We start from the raw sequence: 22,045 nt of genomic DNA on the forward strand, positions 1-22,045 counted from the left end.
ATGCTTATGTGTTTACTGCAGAGGTCACTTTATGATGTGTTGGACTACACTCGCAAAACATGTACACTAGTGAAGATGAATTCATTTTAATAGAACAGTGCTTCAGTTTCTTTAAACGGCATAGGAAAAGTGTCCAATTGCAGATTAACCTAACATTAATTAACTACTATACCCAAAATGGTACTCCATCTTTGTGCCATTACAGCTGTGCATTATGCATGTTGTTTGTATTTTCTGGGTTTTAGTTAATAGAGTGGAGGAAAAAATGCTGTAGCAATACAAACTAATTAAAACGAGTGTTGGCTGTATGTGAGAAATACAGAATATTGTCACAGGGTTGGTTTTTTCCCCAATCATCAAGGATACTTGCACAACCAACCACTGTGATTAACTAATAGCTGCATACAGATGTGTTCTGAAATCTTTAAATCTTTATGGCCTCATGTGTTTAAAATTTGAAACCTAAAGAGTCAAAGAGAAATATCCAGTACTGACCAGGGTCTGGTTCAATAAATGAACTGCAGTTTGTGAAGCTTGTAGAGTTCTGGATATTGATTTTATGTTAATGAGTGGACTAAATTTAAAAGTCAGTATTTTAAGCTTTTTGGATGGAATAATCTCTTAGCTGATCATTAAATAATATTTTTCACCTCACCGTCATGAAATGCTGGACACCATTAACCTGACCAGTCAATTATTTCCACTGATTATATTAAAGTAGGTGATGCTTTCAGGGACGACTCGTTTAATTTCGCTGACACATAATTTTCCCGGGTACGTTTCATTGTTATCTGGTGAATCCGGACTTTACCTGAAGTGACTTGTACAGTACGGTGTGTTGGATGGGCTCACAGACTGACGCTCGTAGAGAGAGAGGAAGGGAGGGAGAGAGAGAGGGGGGGTCGGGTTAGTGGTCGGTTGGGGGAGGGGTTTTTACAGACAAGCAGGAAGAGACCTGCGACTTAACATTTAGGCAAAAAGGAGGAAAGACCCCAGCGGCGTCGCAGCGCTGTCACTTTAACAGACCGCCGTTACGAACCACTTAACCGTTTAAAACGCACACATCCAGCGTCAAAGCGTAGAGGAATATTTTTATTTTTACAATACAAGACCGACCCCCACCCCGCAAGAAAGCGGGGTCAAAGTTCACAGGAAGCTGGGGGGCTGCCATTTTTTCCCTGCTGCTACTGCTAACGTTTAACGTTAGATGCTAAAACGACGGGAGGGGCGGCTGGTTTTAGATTTTCTAGCTAGCTGCTGTCCGTCGGTCGAAATCGCAACGAATAATTTGTCATTTCTCCGACCGTTGTCGCTAACAACCATTGCTATTGGATGAATTCGGCATGGAGAAAGTAGCGGAGCCGTCTTGGACTTCTTCGTACACCTACCAGGTGAGCAAGCACAGTGCGGAGATGCTACACAACCTCAACATTCAGAGGAAAGATGGAGGCAGGTTCTGCGATGTGATCTTACGCGTCGGCGAGGAGAGCTTCCCTGCCCACAAAGCGGTGTTGGCCGCGTGCAGCGAGTATTTCGAGTCGGTGTTCAGCCGCCAGACGGAGGGCGACGGGGACGCCAAGGAGCTGGAGATGCACACGATCAGCCCGAAAGTTTTTAAAGACATCTTGGACTTCGCCTACACCTCCAGGATTGTGGTGCGACTGGAGTGTTTCCCGGAGTTGATGACAGCTGCCAAGTTTCTGCTGATGCGGTCAGTCATTGAGATATGTCAGGAGGTGATCAAGCAGTCCAACGTGCAAATCCTGGTCCCGACCTCTCGGGGAGGAGACGCCAGCCTTTTCCAGGCCACGGGGGCCACGGAGCTGGGTTTCCCCGTGGCTCAGCAGCAGGGTCTGGTGAACGGAACGGGAATGCTGGTGAACGGTCAGAGCTTTGCTAACAGCGCACAAATGCACGTAGACGGGGGTGAAGACGGCACCGCGGTGATGTTGGAGGAGGGCGGCGAGTCGTCGGTGCCGGTGCCGGTGCTGGAGCCGGAGCCCGTGGACGGACTGCCCGTCTCGCCATCAGCGGAAATAACGGGGAACACGTTTCATCACGACGCCGACTCTCCTGGGTCGAAGAAGGGCAGAGGGAGACCAAAGAAACCCGGTGGAGTAGCCGAGCCCGTACACTTTAACCACAGCGTCCAGAAGGACAACGGGCTGTTTCCGTGCGGGACCTGCGGCAAAGCTTTCACCGAGGCTTCCCGCTTGAAGAATCACGAAGCGCAGCACGGAGCCTCCACGGGTGGCGTCCACAACGTCGCCGACAGCCTGTCAGCTCCCGGTGGCATTTCGTTACTCTCCCAGTCTGGTGTGCTGGAAAACGGCGTGCAGTTACACGGGGGGCTGACGCTGGACGGCGGCCGAAAGCGGGAGAGGACCAGGCGGCACGTCGGCTGTGACATTTGCGGGAAAGTTTTCCGCGACGTGTACCACCTGAACCGACACAAGCTCTCCCATTCCGGGGAGAAGCCGTACGCATGTCATGTGTGCGGGCTCCGGTTCAAACGAAAGGACAGGATGTCGTACCATGTGCGGTCACACGACGGATCAGTCGGCAAACCATATGTGTGCCAAAGCTGTGGTAAAGGTTTTTCAAGGTGAGTTGTACTTTCTGGCCAGTGACAACGTGCCATGAGTTTTATAGAAAACATTTCTGTGAATGGGATCTCTAAATTTCCAGATCGTCCCAGATAACAAGAAGTCTGCATTGTTTTTATTGTGCATCTGTGTATGAGACATAATGTAGTACACGCAGGTGTCAAATGAAAACACATACATACAACTGAAACCACAATGTTGCAACATGAAAGCAGTTCGTGTCAACTCTGCAGAAATTAAGGAGGCTGCCTTGCTCCAGACAAACATTGCAGTCCACAACATTTAATACAAACAGCTTGGATCAATGATTTACTTCATTAACAAGAGGAATGTCACCATCAACATACAACACAGAGTAGCAGTGCAGGCTCTTACTGTCACGCTTAAACCACCTGAATAAATATAACACACTTAACTTGACACCAGTGTCATTTTGCTCTCACCCAATCAAACCAGTCAAACAGGCCCTGTCCCCTCTAGCTCTGTATCTAACTCACTGTCTCCACCTAGTGCCTTGGAGGTGAATGTTCGTGTCAGATAATAAATAAAAGCAGCCACATGTTTTTTTTTTTTTAAAAAAAACGATAAAACTGATGAGAGACAGAGCTGAATGTTTTCGATAAAGCTGCCGTTACATTTATGATGAAAGGATTTGTGCAGTTTGATTCTTCTGAAGGAGCTTAAGGTCAAGGAAACGTTATTACAGAAAGTGTTTTTAGATTCTGTGTCTTTCTTTTTTCTTTTCTTTTTTACGTGCTTTTAGCTGCTTTGGTTCTGGGGCCCACATATTGTGAATGTTGGCTCACTGCTGTGACTTACTGGAGAACCTTAATAGAACCTTTTCACAGCAGCCATTTCAACATAAAGTAGTAGGTAATGAGTAATTACTGGGCATTACCCTCAATAGAACGTAACCTCCATTAATGTCACTAGTGTTTACCCACAATTTAATGTCAAAATGGCAGCTGTGAAACACATCTATAGAACAGAGTCAATGCCTGAGTTTACATGGACAGTATTTTTTTCAGCCCGACAGAATTCATTCTGATTATAGAGTCCAACTTAACTGTTTACATGGGCACCAAACATGTGAAAAAGCTTCTGCTGTTCTAGGACGACAAATCTGCGCGGGTTACGTCACCTTTGTCACTTCGGCTAAATATCCCTTTTGATCAGTCCTACATGATGAACCGTTTTCAAACTGACTGGGCTCTTATTCGTGGCCAAATGTCTACCACGAAAAGGCATATTTTGATTTATTTTATGAGCTCCTAAAGGTTTCTTTTGAAAGGTTCCTTTGTTGTAATATTATTATGTCAAACTGTATAGCTCTCTTGTCAGCTCCCTCTGGTGTGCTCAGAGATACTTGGTTGTAAAACCTCAGCAGATGTCCCCTCTAATATCCTTGAAACACCCGTGCAGATGGGTCGGAAAATCTTGGTTTGATGTATTAGTAATCTCATAAAAGAAGTGCCTGTTTTGGGTTTCTTGTTAAATATAAACACCACAATGATTGTTGTTAATAACTAATCAGAGTGTTAAAACTGCACAGAAAGTAAATGTCAGTGGTGGTATATTATAGTTTAAGAAGACTTGCTGATAGCAGGGCATATGGACATACACAAATTTAATTCTTTCCGTCGTTTTTCTTTCCAGACCAGACCACCTGAATGGACATATCAAACAAGTACACACAACAGAGAGACCCCACAAGTGCCAGGTAACATTTAGGATCGATATGTCGGTGAAACCAACATCTGATGGTGGTTATGAACCCTGTGAGAGAGGTGTAAACGTGACCATTTCTCCATTTCAGATTTGTAATGCCTCTTTTGCCACACGAGATCGCCTCCGGTCGCATCTCGCATGCCACGAGGACAAAATCCCCTGCAAAGTTTGTGGCAAGTTCCTGCGAGCTGCCTATATGACGGACCACCTCAAGAAACACAGCGAAGGAACTCATAACTACTGTGGCATTTGCAACAAAGGTAATCCCAATGCCAGCTCCTCTGAAACACGTTTCCTGTCACGTATTCAGAGGGTGCTGAAGTGCTGGACCTTCAGAGGATTAAAAACTAGATGCCATCTAGTTTTATTGTTTAGCTAGCTCTTAACTGTTCTGTTAGAAAAAGAAAACGGGCAGTTTCCAGTATTTATGCTGTGAATTGTGGGCTGAAGTTGAACCATTTCATCCGACAATGCATTAATTTAGCATATGTGCAGTTCATTGCGTGAGCTCTGATAAGATTAATTCCAGTACATAGGTGTAAAATTACACCTCAAAGCCCAATGCCAAAGGATTTTTTTGAAGGCATTTCGAAGTTGTACTTTTCCTTGTTGTTTTTTCAGTGGATTGTTTTTTAATACACATGTGTTGCACATTCTGAATGTGACAAAGAGGTGTGTTGAAAATGGGGCTTTACGTTGCACTTAAAGTCCGAAACGTTTTTCAGGCTTCTTCTTAGTTTTGTGTGTGTTTGGGCTCATGTGGAACACTTTATGAGCTCTAGTCCTTGTCTGAACCAAAAACCTGAGGCGATCCTGCTGTTAGAGACCCCTCTAACGGAAACTGTTGACGTCTTGTTGGCTCTTTACGTACATGAATGGCATAAAGTACAGATATGTGTCTCTGAGACTTCAGAATATTTGTGTTAATGATTGTGGTATGGGCTAAAAATCTTTTTGGGTCAGCGTTCATCAAGCAATCCTGCAATACAGTGGACTGTGGCGACTACGTCAAAATGACCTTACAGCCAAGCCTTTCTCCTCTTTTATCTTGTCCTTCATCCAACCATTATTTTGTAAGATGTTGAACTTTAGACATTGTGCTTCTCTTCACTCTTGAAAGGTACAGTTCAAAAGTTTGGCTAGCAATTGAACCTTTTCTCAATTAATAGTAAGACATCCAGAGTTGTTCTAGTCAGAGCATGGAATTGGATCATCAACAGCGACTGTCTTTGTTTCAGGACGGCCCTCTTATAGCCAAGGCTTTGATTGTGTCAAGCATCTGCCTTGTTCTTTGTTCTTCTGGTCCCAGGTTTCTCCACTGCGTCCTACCTTAAGGTGCATATAAAGACGCATCATGGCTCTCCACTGCCCCCCTCTACCACAATGCACACCTTCCCTGAGCCAAGGGGGGAACTGCAGATGCACAACGGCACCCCTTACCACATGGGACGCCAGTGCTCAGTGGAAGGCAAGCAGCCGCCCGTCCCATCCCAAACGTTCATGTTTCTGGCTTTCATATGCTCTGCTGCTTTTTGGAGAAACATGCTGCCGCATCTCTGTGTTTTTTTTGAAACACAAGCATACATCAGTTCCTGCTTCCAAGCTTTGTGCTCAAACATTTACTATCGCAGTTTCATATGCCAAGTATTGCACAGCTCTGAGGATGTTTTCTGTAATTAATCTCTAACTGTGATACTTTTTTACAATGAACTGCAGAGTAATTACCCTATGATCAGGCAGTTGGTGAGTAAGGAGACACATAAAGAGCTGGAAACGCCAGTGTGCTCACAGCAGTTTCACCAACTAAAATCATAGGTCAGGATGATAGAAACGGCAGCTGCAGAAAAATGCTGTACTTCACTGCATCTGTTACAGTACAATAAATGTAAGTCAGCAGATGACAACTCATGTACTCACGTAACACTCTGCTGAACTGAATCTGCAGTGGAAATCCTGACTTCATATGTTTGACAAACTGATACCACGTGCATCTATGCTACTAAATCAACTTTCAAACACAATTAGGTTTGATATTTGGTAATAAATTTTACCAACATTCAACAATTGTTGCTCATGACCACGTAAGAACTTGGAGAGCTGAGTCATTTTTGGCTTTGTTGATGTGTGTGTCTGTCCAGCATGGCCGTGGCCGTATGGTTTAACAGTGTCTGTTTCTGCTTGGCTACCTCATCAGCAGTTTTTCAGCTGTGCACGGTGTTGCATGATGGTCCTAATGTGTGCTCCATTTGCCCCGGATTCATTGAAACTTTCGTAATTGTACCATTTTGGTGGGAGGATCTGTGGCATGGAGGCAGTGCAAAGTGAACTGTGAGCCTCAAATAATAAGGAAGTGATCTCCTCTGTTGATTTGTATTTAATGGTAACTGATATATTAGCCTGGTCGTTACCATCCTACGTTTCCGCCCGAAATTTGATTTCGGTCCGGCACGGAGTCTGGCCAAATTGCACTTCCGCGGTTCGCGTGTAACCGCGCCAATCAGCGAACAGTTGAGTGATGACGCGGAACTCGCCTGCCGAGTTGCTTGTAGTCCAGCGAAGCTTGTAGTTCAACAGCATAGCACAATGGCGACGGAGGAACAGACGCTAGAAGCCATCCGCGAAGTTGTCTCAACTCTCGAGAGCATCACGGAATTAAAACCAGAACAAGAGGCTTGTCTTGTCAATTTTATAAATGGCACGGACGTCGTAGCTCTCCTTCCAACTGGCTTTGGGAAAAGTTTGATTTATTTAACTGTAAGCGGAATTGGTAAGCGTTTTAGCCTGAACTCCGGCGCACAATATACGTCATTACCAAACGTTGCTGATTGGTTAAGGGAACTCCAATGATTTTAAACCTCAAAATAAGCATCTGCCCATTACGGAGACAGATTCCTATTACATTGGGCCAGACTAACGTGCCAGACCGAAATCAAATTTCGGGCGGAAACGTAGGATGGTAACGACCAGGCTAACTGATATAGGGTATCAAAACCATAGATCCGAGTTGTATTGAAACAACTTTATTTGTTGATATCGATAGAATAATTGATTGTGGTTATGTGACATGAGATTAGGTTCCTTTTATTTTCCTAAAATAGATGTAGTATAAAAGTAGACTGAAAACTACAGAAACCATGCAAACTTTTATTTAGTTTCTTTTGGAATTTGTAAAAATTAATTGGCACTTTTGTATTATTTTTTATAAAATGGGGACTTTTATGTAGACTTGACATGCTAATTAGGGGAAAGGGAGTTTCGTTCGAGATAAAACCTTGATCATAAAATGTTAAAATCAATTTTGATTTCCATTTAACCTACCAACAAGAATGTGGCGAGAACAATATGTCCCATATACAAGAGCTTGCATGTTTTACACCAATCAGGCATAACATTATGACCACTGACAGGAGAAGAATAACACTGAACATCTTGTGACAATTCCGTGTTCTGCTGGCAAACGTTTGGACCTGGTATTCCTCTGGATGTGACCTGGACACGTACCAGACCAGGCGGCAGAGGAATGACACTCCTTGATGGCAGCAGCCATCCCCAGCAGGATGCGGCCTGACACAGGCACACACGCACAGCACAAGGTGTTGACCTGGCCTCCAAATTCACTAGATCCCAAACTGATCAAGTATCTGTGGGATGATCCACAGAGGCCACTCCCCTCAACCCATAGGACCCAAAGGTCCCCACTAACAACGTTCTGTTGCCAGACACCACAGGACACCCTCAGAAGGACCATGTCCATTCTCTGATGAGTCACAACTCTATTGGAGGCACAAGGGAGACCTACACAATATTAGGAAGCTGGTCATAATGTTATGCCTGATCGGTGTATGTGCAAGTGTATTTGCTTAGATATGGTCTAACCTCACTAATGTCAAATAATTAGATGGGTATTTTATTTCTGATTTATGTCGTATTTATATAGTCGTATCAGGCGTAACTGTTTGGTTTTGCTGACTCCTTCACTCCTCTCCAGCTATAGTGTGTTACTAAAAAAAAACAGACCCCTTGTTAAAATGCATGGGTCGCTTTTCTTTTTTTTTTTTTTTGCTGCGTTTTTGTCTGTCAAGCAAACGGCTACGGTTCCCATAAAGCAAAAATAACGACACACGAGAACACAAACGTTTCAGTGGTAAAAATGTAGTTTCTGTTTGACTCGAATGACGAGGCGGATCAGAGTTCGGAGGGCGTCTGAGCTTTGATTTCCTCCCGAAATTGGCCTTGGACAGAAACGTGCACTCTCACTCTATTTAGCGCCGCTTTCGTTTTGTGTCATGCCATTTGTGAAACAAACGGGTCGTGTGTGTGAACGTTATCCTTTCTCATACGTTGTACGGGCTTTTCTCACAGGGATTTTGTAACACGCTAAAACAGGATGCGCAGGGGTAACGGCGAATAACATTCAAGACGGCTCTGTTCAACCGCCTGCTTTTAGTGAGGCGGCGTGAGAAAGGGCCGGGTCCGGCCTCGTTAGCTTGATGTTAAACGTGGCCATTTTAAATGTTTTCAATTATTCCTGTGTTTAACAGATCAAAATGTCCACTCTGTTTGTAGAAAAATAGAAAACAAATAATCATTCGTCACTGACAGCTGTAATGATTGAACTCACTCCGCATGGACTCATTCATACTACTACACCTATCTGCTATCCTGTATTTACAAAAAGCATTTCAAGTAGTGATGAAATGAAGGTAATTCTGTCCATATGGTTTCCGCCGGCCTGTTATGTCTGTCCCTCCCCCTTCCTTTCTCCTCCCCCGGCTGGGTGTTGTTGTGTAGACCTGTGCGCCAGTCGCCAGCTGCTTCTCACCTCGTCTGAGGCAGAGGGTCGCTTTCATGGGCTCTCTGGACACCCAGTTCTCCCCCAGCCTGGCCATTCATCCCTCTGCTTGCAGCCTGAGCTGCTCATGGGGAAGCCAGGTGGGGCTCCATATTTCTGGGAGTGTCGCTCTGGCGGGGTGCCTGGCTTCCCCGTCCATGGGCCTGCCGCAGGTCAGTACAGTCCAGCTGGAAGGGTGGGTGGGGGCATGGTGCTAGCATGGCCGACTGGTTGGATGAGCACAGAAGAATTCTCAGTGGACACTGGGCAAATGGACAGAGCTAGATGACTGTATGGTTAAATGCTTCTGCCACACTTTTGAAGGAACCGTCTCTAAACTGTTTTAAATCATAATTTGAAATTTGAATTAACACATGAAATTCAAGTTTGGTGTTTTTGCAGGTGCACAACGCTAGCTACTGGATTAACTAAATCTGTTATATGATCTAATTTCTGCATTTTTCTCTCTCTCTCTGTCTCACTCCCCTCCTCCTACCCATGTTGTATTTACCTCAGATGGGCAGGAAAACGCCGGGAAATGCCCTCACCTGGAATCGGAAGAATCGGATCCTTCATTCGGGGAATTGTCCAACGGCGACGAGCTTAAATCTCCACACAAACCCGACGGACCGGAGCTGGAGATGCCCTCTTTAGCCTGCAACGGAGCCTCTGCGGGGACCTTGGTGTCTCCGGAGGGATCTAAAGCCAAGACGGACCCTGAGAAGAAGTTTACCTGCGGGATCTGTGGCCAGGCCTTCCGCACCAAGTCCTACCTCAACAAGCACCACCACAGAGTTCACAAAGCCCACAAGGCCCAGGGGGTTTCAGGGTCCGGCTTAAGCGAGATGGCCCCCTCCCTGAGCTCTCCCTTCTCCCCTCAACAAAACATGTCTCTGCTCGAGTCCTTTGGCTTTCAGATCGTCCAGTCTGCTTTCGCCTCCTCACTGGTGGACGCTGAGGCGGGTCAGAGCGGAATCGACTTTGGAGGAAAGTGACATTTTTGCTAGAGGCTTTGCAAGTTGTTGCAACGCTTCTTGTTCTTAGGACAAAGCCGGGTTGCCCACAGACAGTGCTCTGTGTTTGGGAATAACTTTGCCTCAAGACTACTTTTTTTTTCTGTTTGTCACGATTCTTAATGTGTGTCCGAAACTTTTGTTTTGGGGGAGGGGTGGTCAAAGATTGCCATATAATTCCTGCTTTTCAAAGTATGAAATGAGTGTGTTCGGTATTTAAATTTTCTTTATAAAGAAGATAAAAGAAAGATAACATGAAGGTTTTTATTTCCTCTATCCGTCGAAGTGATTTTTCTTTCCCGCTGTTTATTTGACTTGTGTGTCATTGAGCTTTTTTTTTTCGGCTGCACAAACGTGATGACTTCTGTACCGCATCCCTCAGTTCTTGTCTTTTCGCCCACTTTAGCTGCTCTGGTGTGCTTGGTTAATTGCCCCCCCCGGCCGCTGTAATGACTTTTAACGCTTTGTATTTCTTGTTCTTCTAAAAGCTGTAAACAGATGTCTTTACCTCAGAGCAACAAGAGGGCTAAATTCTGTATTTATTACGTTCCCTGCTTCTTCCAAGGAGAGGGTTGTTTTCTAAAGGCAGGGATTTAAATTGGCCTCAGTTTTGATCGCAGAGTTCCTTTGAATCTTTTTTTTTTTTTATTATTATTATTATTTTTTTAGAAGAAACATTCCTAACAGGCTCAAAGCACATTTCATGACTCATTTATTATAAGCCGTTTTCTTCAGCTTCATACAGAAAAGATCAGATTTCCAGCCACTGAGTCATACTCGTAGCTGTCAAGGACCTTATTGAATAACTGTTGGCAGGATTACAGTCAACAAGCACTTTTAAAAAAAAATAATTTTTGAATTTCATTATTTGAAAAATGTTTAGTAGAAGAAAGCAGGGACATATACAAGTCTGGATCCCTTTAGATGTAAATCTGTCTTGAATTGTGCCTTGTGCTTGTCAGGAATGTCCCCCCCCCCCCCCCCCCTTGCTAAAAGGACGACGTTTGTTTGGTGTTAAATCCGTTGTGTACATGAAACAAGGACCAAGGTCAGGTATATTTTCACTATATATTTTGAGAAATGTAGATTATATTTTATTAACTTATTCATGCCCCTGGTTTGGTGTACAGTTTTTTCAGTGTCAAACAAAAATCTTGTGATTTGCTCACTTTTTTTTTTCTTTTTCTTTTTTAAATCTCTAAATTATGTTAAATGGAAGTGAGTGTTTGCTGTGTGTGTTTCGTGCAGAGGTTTAGAAGAAGGATTCGCACTCGGATCCGGATCAGCCGACGAGGTGTAGTACAGCTTTTTACGGAGTCAAATCGAGCTTTCTGATTTCCTGCGTCGTTTCTTCACCTTCATCGCCTGCGCTTCTTGTGTTTGCTCCTCCTGTCAGAGGTGTTTGTGCTGTGGCGTGTCGCATGGTGCATTCTACCCGTCTCTCGAAGTGCGAATGTATTTAATCCCAGACATTCCTCTAATGAAAAGAAACTTCACTGAGCAGTTTCCTTAAATTAATACACAATGGGAGTACCATATTCAATCTCACTTCACTTCTGTGAAGCAGTGAACACAATGTTTCTATGATTCTTAATTGGTTTCTCTCTGTTAATGACCCAGCTGGGCGTCAATTGATTGTGTGCAAAGATCGATGAAGAAAGTAAAGTTTAATTCATTTTAAGGCTGCAACTAAACATTATTTTTGTCATTGATTAATCTACCTTTTATTCACGCATCATAAACGTTTTGTCCCACAGTGATGTGTTTGGTTTGCTGTATTTGTGTTACCAGCCGTCCTAAACCCGAAGACTAGCGAATCTAGGTGTACTGCCACATGTTGGATGGTTTGCATTTTTTAGCTTAAAGCTCAACAAAAACGATGGATCGATTATCAAAAAAATCATTTCAGATTCTACAAATTGTCGCAGCCCTTTGTGTCACGACGTACTCTGCTCCCTCTCGGTCTTGTGTGTGTGTGTGTGTGTGTGTGTACTGAAACGGAAACCGAGTTCAATCATGGGCAGTCGGCTTCACGACAATTTAAATTGCAAGGTTTTCAGTAATTGTAATTATTTCGCGTCACATGTCATGCAACTCAATCATCGACATATTTCTCATAGGTTGGTGTTTTTTGTTTTTTTGTTTGTTTGTATTGTAAAACATGTATCATGATGCAGACTCAGTCAGACGTCACAGTGGTTGACTGGGTGTGTGTGTGTGTGTGTGTGTCTGGTGTATATTTGTCTGTTTCTTTGTTTCCTGCTTTCTGTTTAATTATTATTATTATTATTATTGTGAGTAATTTAGTCTGTTAAATTCAGTACATTCCTATATTATTTATGGTTATATTGTGATTGTAACAAGTGTATATACCTTCCATATACACACTCTATAAATATATATAAATATATATGAACCAACCGATATGATCAGTGTTTGTCAGTGGTGGTCTTGTACATATAAAGATTTTTTTTTTTGTTTTGTTTTTTCTCTCCTCTTCTCGTCTGTTAATGTGGAGGGATGCTAAGTTATGGCCATTTGAAGTGTAAACTGCATGTTCTGGCATGCGAGCCGATCCGGGGACTGAATGTCGATCACTGGTTGGTGGCAGTTAAACGCTTTCACTGCTCACTTGTACTATCACTCTGCTCTGGTAGCGCTCACACTGCCAGCTGCGCGACTCGGAAGTCTTTGACCAAGATTTTTAACCCTTTTTTGATCCACTCTGCACTAGTATTTACTCCTTAAAAGGTGATAAGGGTTGCGTTGTTATAATTATTATTTGAACACGAGCTGAATTTGCTGTAAGAAAAGGATGAACCTTTTTTTTGTGTGCGTTTTATTTTTTATTCTTCACTGGGAGTTAATGATCTGTTTCACTCATGTTGGTACTTAAATGTAAAGAAAAAGGAAAAAAAAAAAGATTTCATAGGTTATTTAGGCCTTTTGCTTTCTCCTTTTGGTCTGTTGCAAAGTGCCTTCCAAATACTGATTGTGCACAGCAGTGGATTAAAAAAGGTCCTCTTTTCTAAAGGTTAAGAATTGTACAGAGTGACTTGCATTGACACTTTTGTATAAAAACACAAAATGTACAATATTATCTTGGTATTTTATCATCGTACTCGACAGGATTGCTCTTAAAACGTGAGCTACATGTTTTTGTTATAACGTCTTTGGACATATTTCAATATAAGCTTACTTTTCTATAGATATTTGTTTTTGTACTCTGTTATTGAGTCTCGCCTCTCTTCTTGGTACAGAGACGGGCATCAAATAAATTGGAGCAGAAAATCTCTGAACGTTTGTCTTGTACTTATTATTACTGCTAGATACTGAAACAATAGAACCATCTGCTGTTTGCTCATTAAGATTAAAGGGGAATTACCGTTTTTTACAACCTGGACCTTATTTCTGGCATAAAATACGATCATTTACTCACCCATATAACTTTGGTGTCATTTGGAGTCGTTCGGACGAAATTTAGATCCGTGTATATCCATATAGTGGGAGTGACTGGGGCACCGAAACGCAGCCTCTAAATAACGCATTATCTGGCGTGAAACTCATTCATTTCACCAATATTTTGTTAAAACTAGCTAGTGCTATTCCCCGTTGAGTCCGGAGTCACCTGTTGTCTATTAACGAACGTGCAGCGGTTTGTTGTTCTTTGGCCAGCTGTTCCTCTCTCTGCCTCCGCATCCTCCTTTCAACGAGCTCCTCATCCGTATACTTTGGCTCAAAATGGTAAGGACGTCCATCATAAACAAAGTCGTCGTCCACAACCTCAGAATCGGAAAAATATTCAGCCATGTTGCAAAAAACTAGCAGTAGCAAATTACAGCTAAACAAGCCACGCGAGGTGCTTAGAGGCTGCGTTTCGGTGCCCCAGTCACTCCCGCTATATGGATATACGCGGATCTAAATATCGTCCGAACGACTCCAAATGACACCAAAGTTATATAGGTGAATAAACGATCGTATTTTATGCCAGAAATAAGGTCCAGGTTGTAAAAAACAGTAGTTCCCCTTTAAGGGTAAACCATTAATCGATTAGGAATTGAAATCACAGTTTGAAACAACGTGATTGCAGAATAACAGATAAATATCTTTACGTTCTCATCCTTGCATTAAAATGTACACTGCTCAGACATAACATTATAACCACCTTCCTAATATTGTGTAGGTCTCCCTTGTGCCTCCAAAACAGTTGTGATTCATCAGAGAATGGACAAGGTCCTTCTGAGGGTGTCCCGTGGTGTCTGGAAACAGAATGTTGTTAGTGGGGGTCTTTGGGTCCTATGGGGATCACACTTGTTCCAGTGCACCACAACCGCATATAATTTGTTAAAATTTTAACTGTAAAACCAGAGACAACATTCAAACACAATGAGGTTTATTTTAAGTTTAACACAATATTATTTTTTTCTTTTTACAAACTCCACATTTGTAGCATTTTATTAGACTTAGCTTTGCTAGAAATAATAAATAGGCCTACATTTATTTGTGTCGAATGATACACAAGGAATGGAAAGATAAGTCTCTGAAATATATATGTTCAGGAAGAGAATAGCAGCAGCTAAAAAAAAAGGTTAAAATTTTGTTTCAAGGGCATTTTCTGTGTTCTCGACATCGACTCCCCTGCTCTTGAAGTTCAGTTTGTTGAAGTCCTCCATGATCTCCACCATCGTCTTTCCTTTGGTCTCTGGGACAAAATACATCATGAAAGCTGCGCTGAAAAATGAGTAAACCACAAAAATCAGGAAGCAGAATTGCCCGAGTCCATCCTGCAGGAGAACACACAGAGAAACAGCGTTAATTAACCAGTGGGGCGAGGCGAAGAGGGAGATGTGCCACTGAACATGCAGAGTGGGCATCTCACCACCACGTAGCCGAACAGCATCCCGACGAGGAACATGCCGAGCCAGTTGATGGTCCCGCTGATCACGTAAGCAGAAGGACGCCATGCTTGCAGGAAGAGGTCAGCGGGTAGAGCCATGGACACTCCGGCTAAAATAGATTTAAAGGTTACAAAGCTATTCCGGTCAAATTGCTTCTACGGGAGGTGCACAACAAGCTGAGCAACTCACAAGGTCCAAGCCCGTAAATGCAAATGACACAAAAGATCAGGGCGATGTTCACATACGGGATCCATGAATTCAAATCCTGTAAAAAAAAAAAAAAATACAAAAAAGTTAGAACATATCATCTGCAAGACAGCAGGGAGGAGTAGGGTGCAATGCTACTGTATTTACTTTGATGGAGAGCATGACGGTCAGTAGACACATGGTGATGCCCATCAGTAGATAGCCATAGCCCATCAGCTTCTTTCTGCCAGCGCGGTCTATCAAGAAGGACTGAGACACAACACACTGAGGATTGTGTGAACACATTTGGGTCTTAACTTGGAACTTGGAACGTGTTTCGATAAACGGCTAAAATACAAAATGTGTCAGTGTCCACTTTATGTGCAGATTCATCCCACGTCCAAAGGATTATTAGAGTTCAATTCACGCTGCTTTCTACTGACACTTACACACAGTGTTATGGTGATGAGCTCTGTTGCTCCAATACCGATTGCCAAGTAATGCATCTGGTTCTCTGGCACTCCTGACTCACGGAAGATGTCAAAGGCGTAGAAGTACAGCTGAACGAGGGGATGACACATGAGAGCCCATCAAACAGGATGAAAAGGGAACTAGAGCATTTCAGGAGAAAAGGCTTGCAGTCGACAGCGGACGAGTGTCGTGAAGGCGAGAGAAAACGTACAGCATTGATGCCACAGAACTGAACGCCAGCGCAGGGGATGGCGAGAGTCAGGAGCTGCCACCTCACGCAGCGAGAGCTGAGCACGTCCTTCACGGTCTTGGCCTTCTCTCCCTGTGTGCTCTCCCTCTCTTTCTGCATGTCGTCCAGCTCCTGCTTTAAGTCGTGCTCCTGCCACAGCCACTGTAATGCTGTCACAAACAAGCAAACAGACACATGAATTACATACGCAGACATGATGGTGGTGTCAGTAATCCTACTGCAGGTTTAATAGTATGGTCTGCACAAAGGTACAATTATTCCCTTCAAAATAAAAGGGTTAAGATTCACAATTTGCAGGAAGAAACAGATGCACAAACCATTATTGGAGACACTTTAAATACACATTAGTCCTGAGGTGATAAAGCAGTCTGCCATGACCGATTATTTTACAGAAACACTAGAATATTATGTAGCCCGGCTAGCTCGCGAGGTAGAGCTAGGTGCTTCCTCAAGCGCTGAACAATTTGGTCTTGGAAGTCAGGCAGGACATTACCCTCATATGTGTTATTATGAATTTATATTGTGCGGCCGCTGATTAGGTTTTCACTAGATAGAAAAGCTGTAATATGACTGATCACAGCTTTCGTACAGTGTATGGTTGATAAAAGCACACTCATCTTGACTGGTTGTCCGTAGGAGTCAGATGTTCAGTAGCTGATGAAAGCTCAGTTGAAGAAATAAAAGACGAGGGGGGCATGGATCGTCTACGGTAAAGTTAAAAACCCCGTCACGAGCTGATGATTTAACAAAAACTTCTTCAGAACTTTTACAAATCTGACCCGTGTCCACTCACCTTTTGCGCTGCCTTCTGCATCTCCTTTATCAATGTAAAGATATCGAGGTGACTCGGGGAAGAAGAGCAGCAGCACAAACTGCAGGATGGCGGGAATACCACTGACAGCTAAGAGATAGGGCCACATTTCCTCAGTCCCCAGTATCTCCCTGAGCAAAGCACAGAACAAAGACAAGAACGACATTAAACATGTGCTGTGATACTGAAAAAAAAACAGTTTTTCAAACCAGCTCCGCATGGTGTTGTAATTTAATCTGGATAAAGAAATTAAATCCTTGATTATGACGGGACACAACTAACAGAACAACTGCCAGAGCAGTGTCTGCCTGCTGAAGGGTAACCTGACCTCCTGGTTTTCTGATCACCTTATTCGTGATAACATGTCAGCGAACTTGTGCTTTAAAGCACAGGCAGTCACTTCTTACTTGATGCCAAGTATCTGACCCACGACTTTCCCAAAACCGATGAAGATTGAGCTCGTGAGGGTCATGAAACCTCTTAGCTTCTTTGGAGAACTCTCCCCGAGGTACATTAAGTGGACACTGAGGCCGAGACCTGCGGAGAGAGACGAAAGATGAAGATCTGGGAGTCTTTCTGCAGGAGAACACACACACGTGCTCCACACACACACCATCGTGACGTACCGACGTTGTATCCGTAGAGAAATCTTCCCAGCAAGATCATCTCAAAAGACCTGGCCATGCGACTGAAGACCATGAGCACGGCGGCGACGATCGCCACGACGTTGTTGAACAGGAGAGCTTTTTTCCTGCAAAATCACAAGAAACAAGGTCAAGGGAACTTAATCTTTTCAGCTTTTACGCTGTACTCACAATGACTGACATTTTCCGTCGAAGGAATAACGTGACGTTTTGATAAATGCACAGATTAGCTTTCTTGCCAAGAGATGACAAAATTAGCACTAGCAGTCAGTTAGCTTAGCCTTGCATAGACACTGCAGACTCTGTTCAAAGTGTGCCTGCTATCGTTTTTTTCATTTATCTGAACAAAAGTTTTCAGGGGTTTATGTGCCACGCTACGCTGTTTTTTGGATAGATGCTGGTCAGTGGATCATTGTCAGCTGACAGAACCAGGTTAACTTTTAATTCTTCCTTCATATTTAACAAACAGATTAAAAAAAAAGAAAAGTGTTGTTAATCTTCAGCAAGAAAGCAAATACGCACACTTTCCAAAATATCAAATAATTCCTATGACGGTTTTTAACAGAACAGACCTGAACTTACTCCAGTTGCTCAAGTTATATTTATGAATATGTTAAAAGTCCAATTTTCCCTTGTTGTTTTTATCTTTTATGCAACCTGGAGAAGCTGAACACTGCATACTGGTTCTTTTGGCTTCAAAACACATAATTGACAGGTCAGAGTGTCCTGAAAACCCCAGACGTCAGTAACTTATTGCTGAGAGCTCTTTATTAACAACAACATGCTTGTTTCTGTGTGTGTGTGTGTGTGTGTGTGTGTGTGTGTGTGTGTGTGTGTGTCTCACCGGCCATATTTAACGGGGAGGCTGCCGCTGTGAATGGCCCCGGCCCAGGCCCCCAGACTCAACACGGCCACGATGAAGGACCAGATGAGCTGGTTGGTGGAGTCGTCCACCGGTGCGTCGTACCTCAACATCCACGTGTAGTTCACAAAACTCTGGACGTGCTGCAGAGAAATCAGAGGGGCCAAACCTCACAAGCCACTCTTTATTTAAATTCAGGTTCCTGACAAACAATGCCATCTCAAGGCTTCTCAGCTGTGGGTTACATTTGTTTTGTCTCAGTCACAAGGGTCTGATAACAGAAGGTGGGTTGTTGCTGCACGGCCTTATAGACGCCTTTACACCAACACACCTTAAACATTGACTTGTGATTTTGAACTTTTCTTTAAATAATCCATGCACTAAAAGCTAAGAAGAAGCTGAGCTAGGATCAGTGATAGTATATAGAATTCAGTGAGACACATACAGGTATTTGCTGCATGTTGTTCTAAGGACAGTGAACATTAGCTGAGTTAAAATACATTTTTGGTCACATCAAAATAAAACTTTGAAGAAAAAAATGTGTGTTCATTTTCATGCATGCTTTTCTGTCTAACACAGATCTTACCTGTGCTGGTGCAGCGATGAGAGAAACCTGAATGCCATACTGAAACGATCCCCCGATCCCCAACGCCAGCGACAGCAGGTAAAGCCTCCAGTACTGCAGCTGACACGTGAAGAGCAGACATTTGCATATATAGTCAAGCTTTTTGGTTTTTGCTCAGCAGTCACACGCTGATTTATTTAATTCATTGACACGGGCCTCAAACATGAGTGTAATGATTATACATGACATATGCCGTATATCCTCCACATAGATTAACCCTTTAAGATGCTCAGTTTTACCAGAACGTCCTGTTTGTTCAGGTCTGTAACAGTTTGTTAACCCAAACAGCTGTGCTTAGCTTTATCTACTAATTTTAAAGAATAAAAGTTGTTGTACTGGAGGTAAAAATATGCGTTCAAAAAGCAATTTTTGGCATTTTGAGGTGTATCTGCTTGACTGAAGCTTCCCAGTTTAAACTTTACTCCACAACAGCAGCATTTCACTGCATCTGTTTAACAGTAATTTTAATTATACATGCAAAACATGAAAAAAAAAAAAAAAACGTGTTCGTTAATTCAAAGCTCTGCAGGAATTCATTGGATATTACCATTCACCAGAAAGGATTGACAAATTTAGAAACACTTTTGCAGCAAATCTAAAATCCTAGTTTTTACTTTGTTGCATGCAGAAATGTTTTTGCACCGTTAGTACTTTTGATGCTTTAATTACATTTAACTGTTACTGCCTTTGCACAATTCAAATTAAATTTCTTCCACCTTCAACAGAGTAGTTTCACACTGTGATACCAAAACCTTTACTTAATGTAATTAAAGCATTAAATCTTGTGGGGGTTTTTTAATTTTTTTTTAATTTAAGTTTTAGATACCATCTTCTGAAGAAATACAAGAGTGGATTTAAATGTTTCTTGTGCAGATCATGAAAGATTGATTCAAGACTTGATCCTTGCACATCAATATGAGCATAAAAGGTTTGTAACTTAAATTCTGTATCTAGTTTGTGTCTAAATATTGAGTAATGTCTGCATATATTTGCTGAACTTTTACAGCTTTTAACTGCTTATTAGATGATTGGATGTTTTTAAATTTGCAGTTGTGATTCAAAGTATACAGAAATATTATATCTATAGAAAACTTATTTTTGCAGACCCTTCAAACCCGCAAAGAATAATGTAATGTCCACTTACCATTTTTGACGCACGCTCTGATGCTGGCTGCAGAAGGAGCGCAGTAGCACCATATATGAAGAATGCCCCCCGGAGTTATTCATCAATGGACCATGAGTTGTTCATTCATGCATTATCGTCATGATTTGACGATAACAGCATAACAGTGACGGCTTTGGAAAAACGCTCCACTAGATCAGACCTGGTCTGTCCAGCTGGTTCCTGTGGTTATAACAAGTGCAGCATGCTGCATTACATTATTTTTTATCTTGGATATTAATGTTTTTAGTATTTAAATAAAAAATACACATAACGGAAAAGGACATGCATGTCTGACAGCACATGAGAAGGCCATAAATGATTTGCTTCATGTTTAAGTTCACGCCAGAAATAATCTACAGCACGTACAATCATTACATTTATTCATAACAGAAAACGTTGCAGTCAGAGGTGTTACACGGTCTCATTACATAATGGGAACTGTAGGATGCAGCATCTCGATCGAGATCAGAGGCGAGGCTGTAAGGTCAGAATGATTCAGCCACTGCTTCTCAGATCTGAACCATTTTTTTTTTTTTTTTAAATCAGTTTCTTGCAAGTGCATTAAACGTTGCATGAAGTGAATGAATTTATGTAGGTGTAATATGAAACTGCAATCATAGGATCTTTGGTTAAATGAAATGCTCACTTTCACATACTGATAGACCTTTTATAGAATTCACTTTACTGGCTAATTGAGTAGATATGCAGTAGACAGTGATATGGACATTGAACATGAGTCATCAATTTATTCATGTCTGCCTCTCTGGCTTTCACGCTGTGGGCACAGACCACATGTTCAACGAAACAGCCAAAATGCCACTGAAGATGTATGACGATATCACTCTCCCTTTGTCTAATGCTCATCATCAAATCAGGAGAACTGTGGTTTCCTGCTCATTTGCTCTAGCTGCAAAAAGGAGCTTTGCACACTTATGACTCGGATTTATTTTTGTGAATGTAAGTTTGAGATGCTTTCCAGTGATTTTGAGGAAAGTCTGTGTGCACCAAGTGTGCAGCATCGTGTGCAGAGGTTGCAGTTGCAGTCAGATATCTTGATTATTACTCTAAGTTTTTACTTTACAGTTTTTGTGAGGTGTGAGCGCCTCGTCACCTCACATGAACTTGTGTCTTTTTTCATTATGTTTAACAAACTTATAAAACTTCAGCCTAATGTGTTTTTTGTGTGTTGTTTAGGTTTTATCAGAGTATTTCTGCACAGGTCTGATGCAGATTCATATACTGAAAGCCACTGTGGTCTGAACTCACTGTTCTTGTGAATATTTCTAACGAAGTGTTTTGCTTGGGTCTTATCTCCCAGACATAACAAAAAGCTTCCTGGCTAGTTTGTCTTTTCAATTATTCCGGCTTAAAATAAATGAACGGAAAGAGATGACGATTGACGGGATGAGCTCACCAAACCAACAGCGTTCAACTAAAACAAAATTATTACGTTTCATGTCTCACACTCGGGCCGGTTTGTTTTTCCCTTCTCTCATCTGCATTGTGAGCGAGCTGTTGTATTTTCTCTGTATGATAAACTGAATATGAAACACGCTGTTAATAAAACATACTTTATTTCACATATTCCACATTTGCATTTAATAAGGTGTAAACTACCTCGACTACATGTCTCTAAGAGTACCCAGCTATTTTTTTTTCTAAGATTAAAAAGAAAATGTAAAAATCAAATCAAAAATTCATTGCTTTTTACTTTCCTGACTGTTTTCTCAGCAGTGATTACAGGTGCCTATACAGTTTAAAGCTGTGACTGATAATAAAAACACATCAATCCTGGAAGGTTTCTTTTCTTTCTCACATTAGCTTAATATACAGCAGTTTCAGTTATTGCAGTAATACAGCAAAACATTATGTGAAAACAACCATTCTCTTCATAGAAAACATGTTCCAGATGATATTTTAGGTGCATCTATGTGTGATAAGAACGTTCCTGCCAG

The 22,045-nt window shown here is 42.3% G+C and overlaps 2 protein-coding genes across 3 annotated transcripts; one reads left to right on the forward strand and one right to left on the reverse strand.

Moving 5' to 3' along the window:
* The first annotated feature begins 1,240 nt into the window (after window positions 1–1,240).
* patz1 (POZ/BTB and AT hook containing zinc finger 1) lies at window positions 1,241–11,086 on the forward strand. 2 transcript variants are annotated; one of them, XM_084543404.1, is made up of 6 exons: window positions 1,305–2,605; window positions 4,263–4,326; window positions 4,423–4,594; window positions 5,644–5,802; window positions 9,126–9,338; window positions 9,682–11,086. In XM_084543404.1, exons 1-6 carry the CDS (start codon window positions 1,344–1,346, stop codon window positions 10,158–10,160), a joined length of 2,349 nt encoding a protein of 782 aa, XP_084399530.1. In that variant the 5' UTR covers window positions 1,305–1,343; the 3' UTR covers window positions 10,161–11,086. The 2 variants fall into 2 exon arrangements, with proteins under 2 accessions (XP_084399529.1, XP_084399530.1); XM_084543403.1 differs by lacking the exons at window positions 5,644–5,802; window positions 9,126–9,338 and having other exon boundaries at window positions 1,241–2,605.
* Window positions 11,087–14,558: 3,472 nt separating this feature from the next.
* Window positions 14,559–20,122, reverse strand: LOC311486903 (solute carrier family 2, facilitated glucose transporter member 11-like; the record flags this gene model as incomplete). Its single annotated transcript, XM_084542925.1, has 12 exons — window positions 14,559–14,962; window positions 15,058–15,185; window positions 15,266–15,341; window positions 15,431–15,532; window positions 15,712–15,822; window positions 15,945–16,132; window positions 16,777–16,925; window positions 17,202–17,331; window positions 17,421–17,545; window positions 18,283–18,443; window positions 18,887–18,985; window positions 20,084–20,122. 12 exons carry the CDS (start codon window positions 20,120–20,122, stop codon window positions 14,768–14,770), a joined length of 1,503 nt encoding a protein of 500 aa, XP_084399051.1. The 3' UTR covers window positions 14,559–14,767.
* Window positions 20,123–22,045: the final 1,923 nt, after the last annotated feature.

The sequence above is a fragment of the Chelon labrosus genome, assembly GCF_963514085.1.
Source record: "Chelon labrosus genome assembly, chromosome: 4".
Lineage (NCBI taxonomy): Eukaryota > Metazoa > Chordata > Actinopteri > Mugiliformes > Mugilidae > Chelon > Chelon labrosus.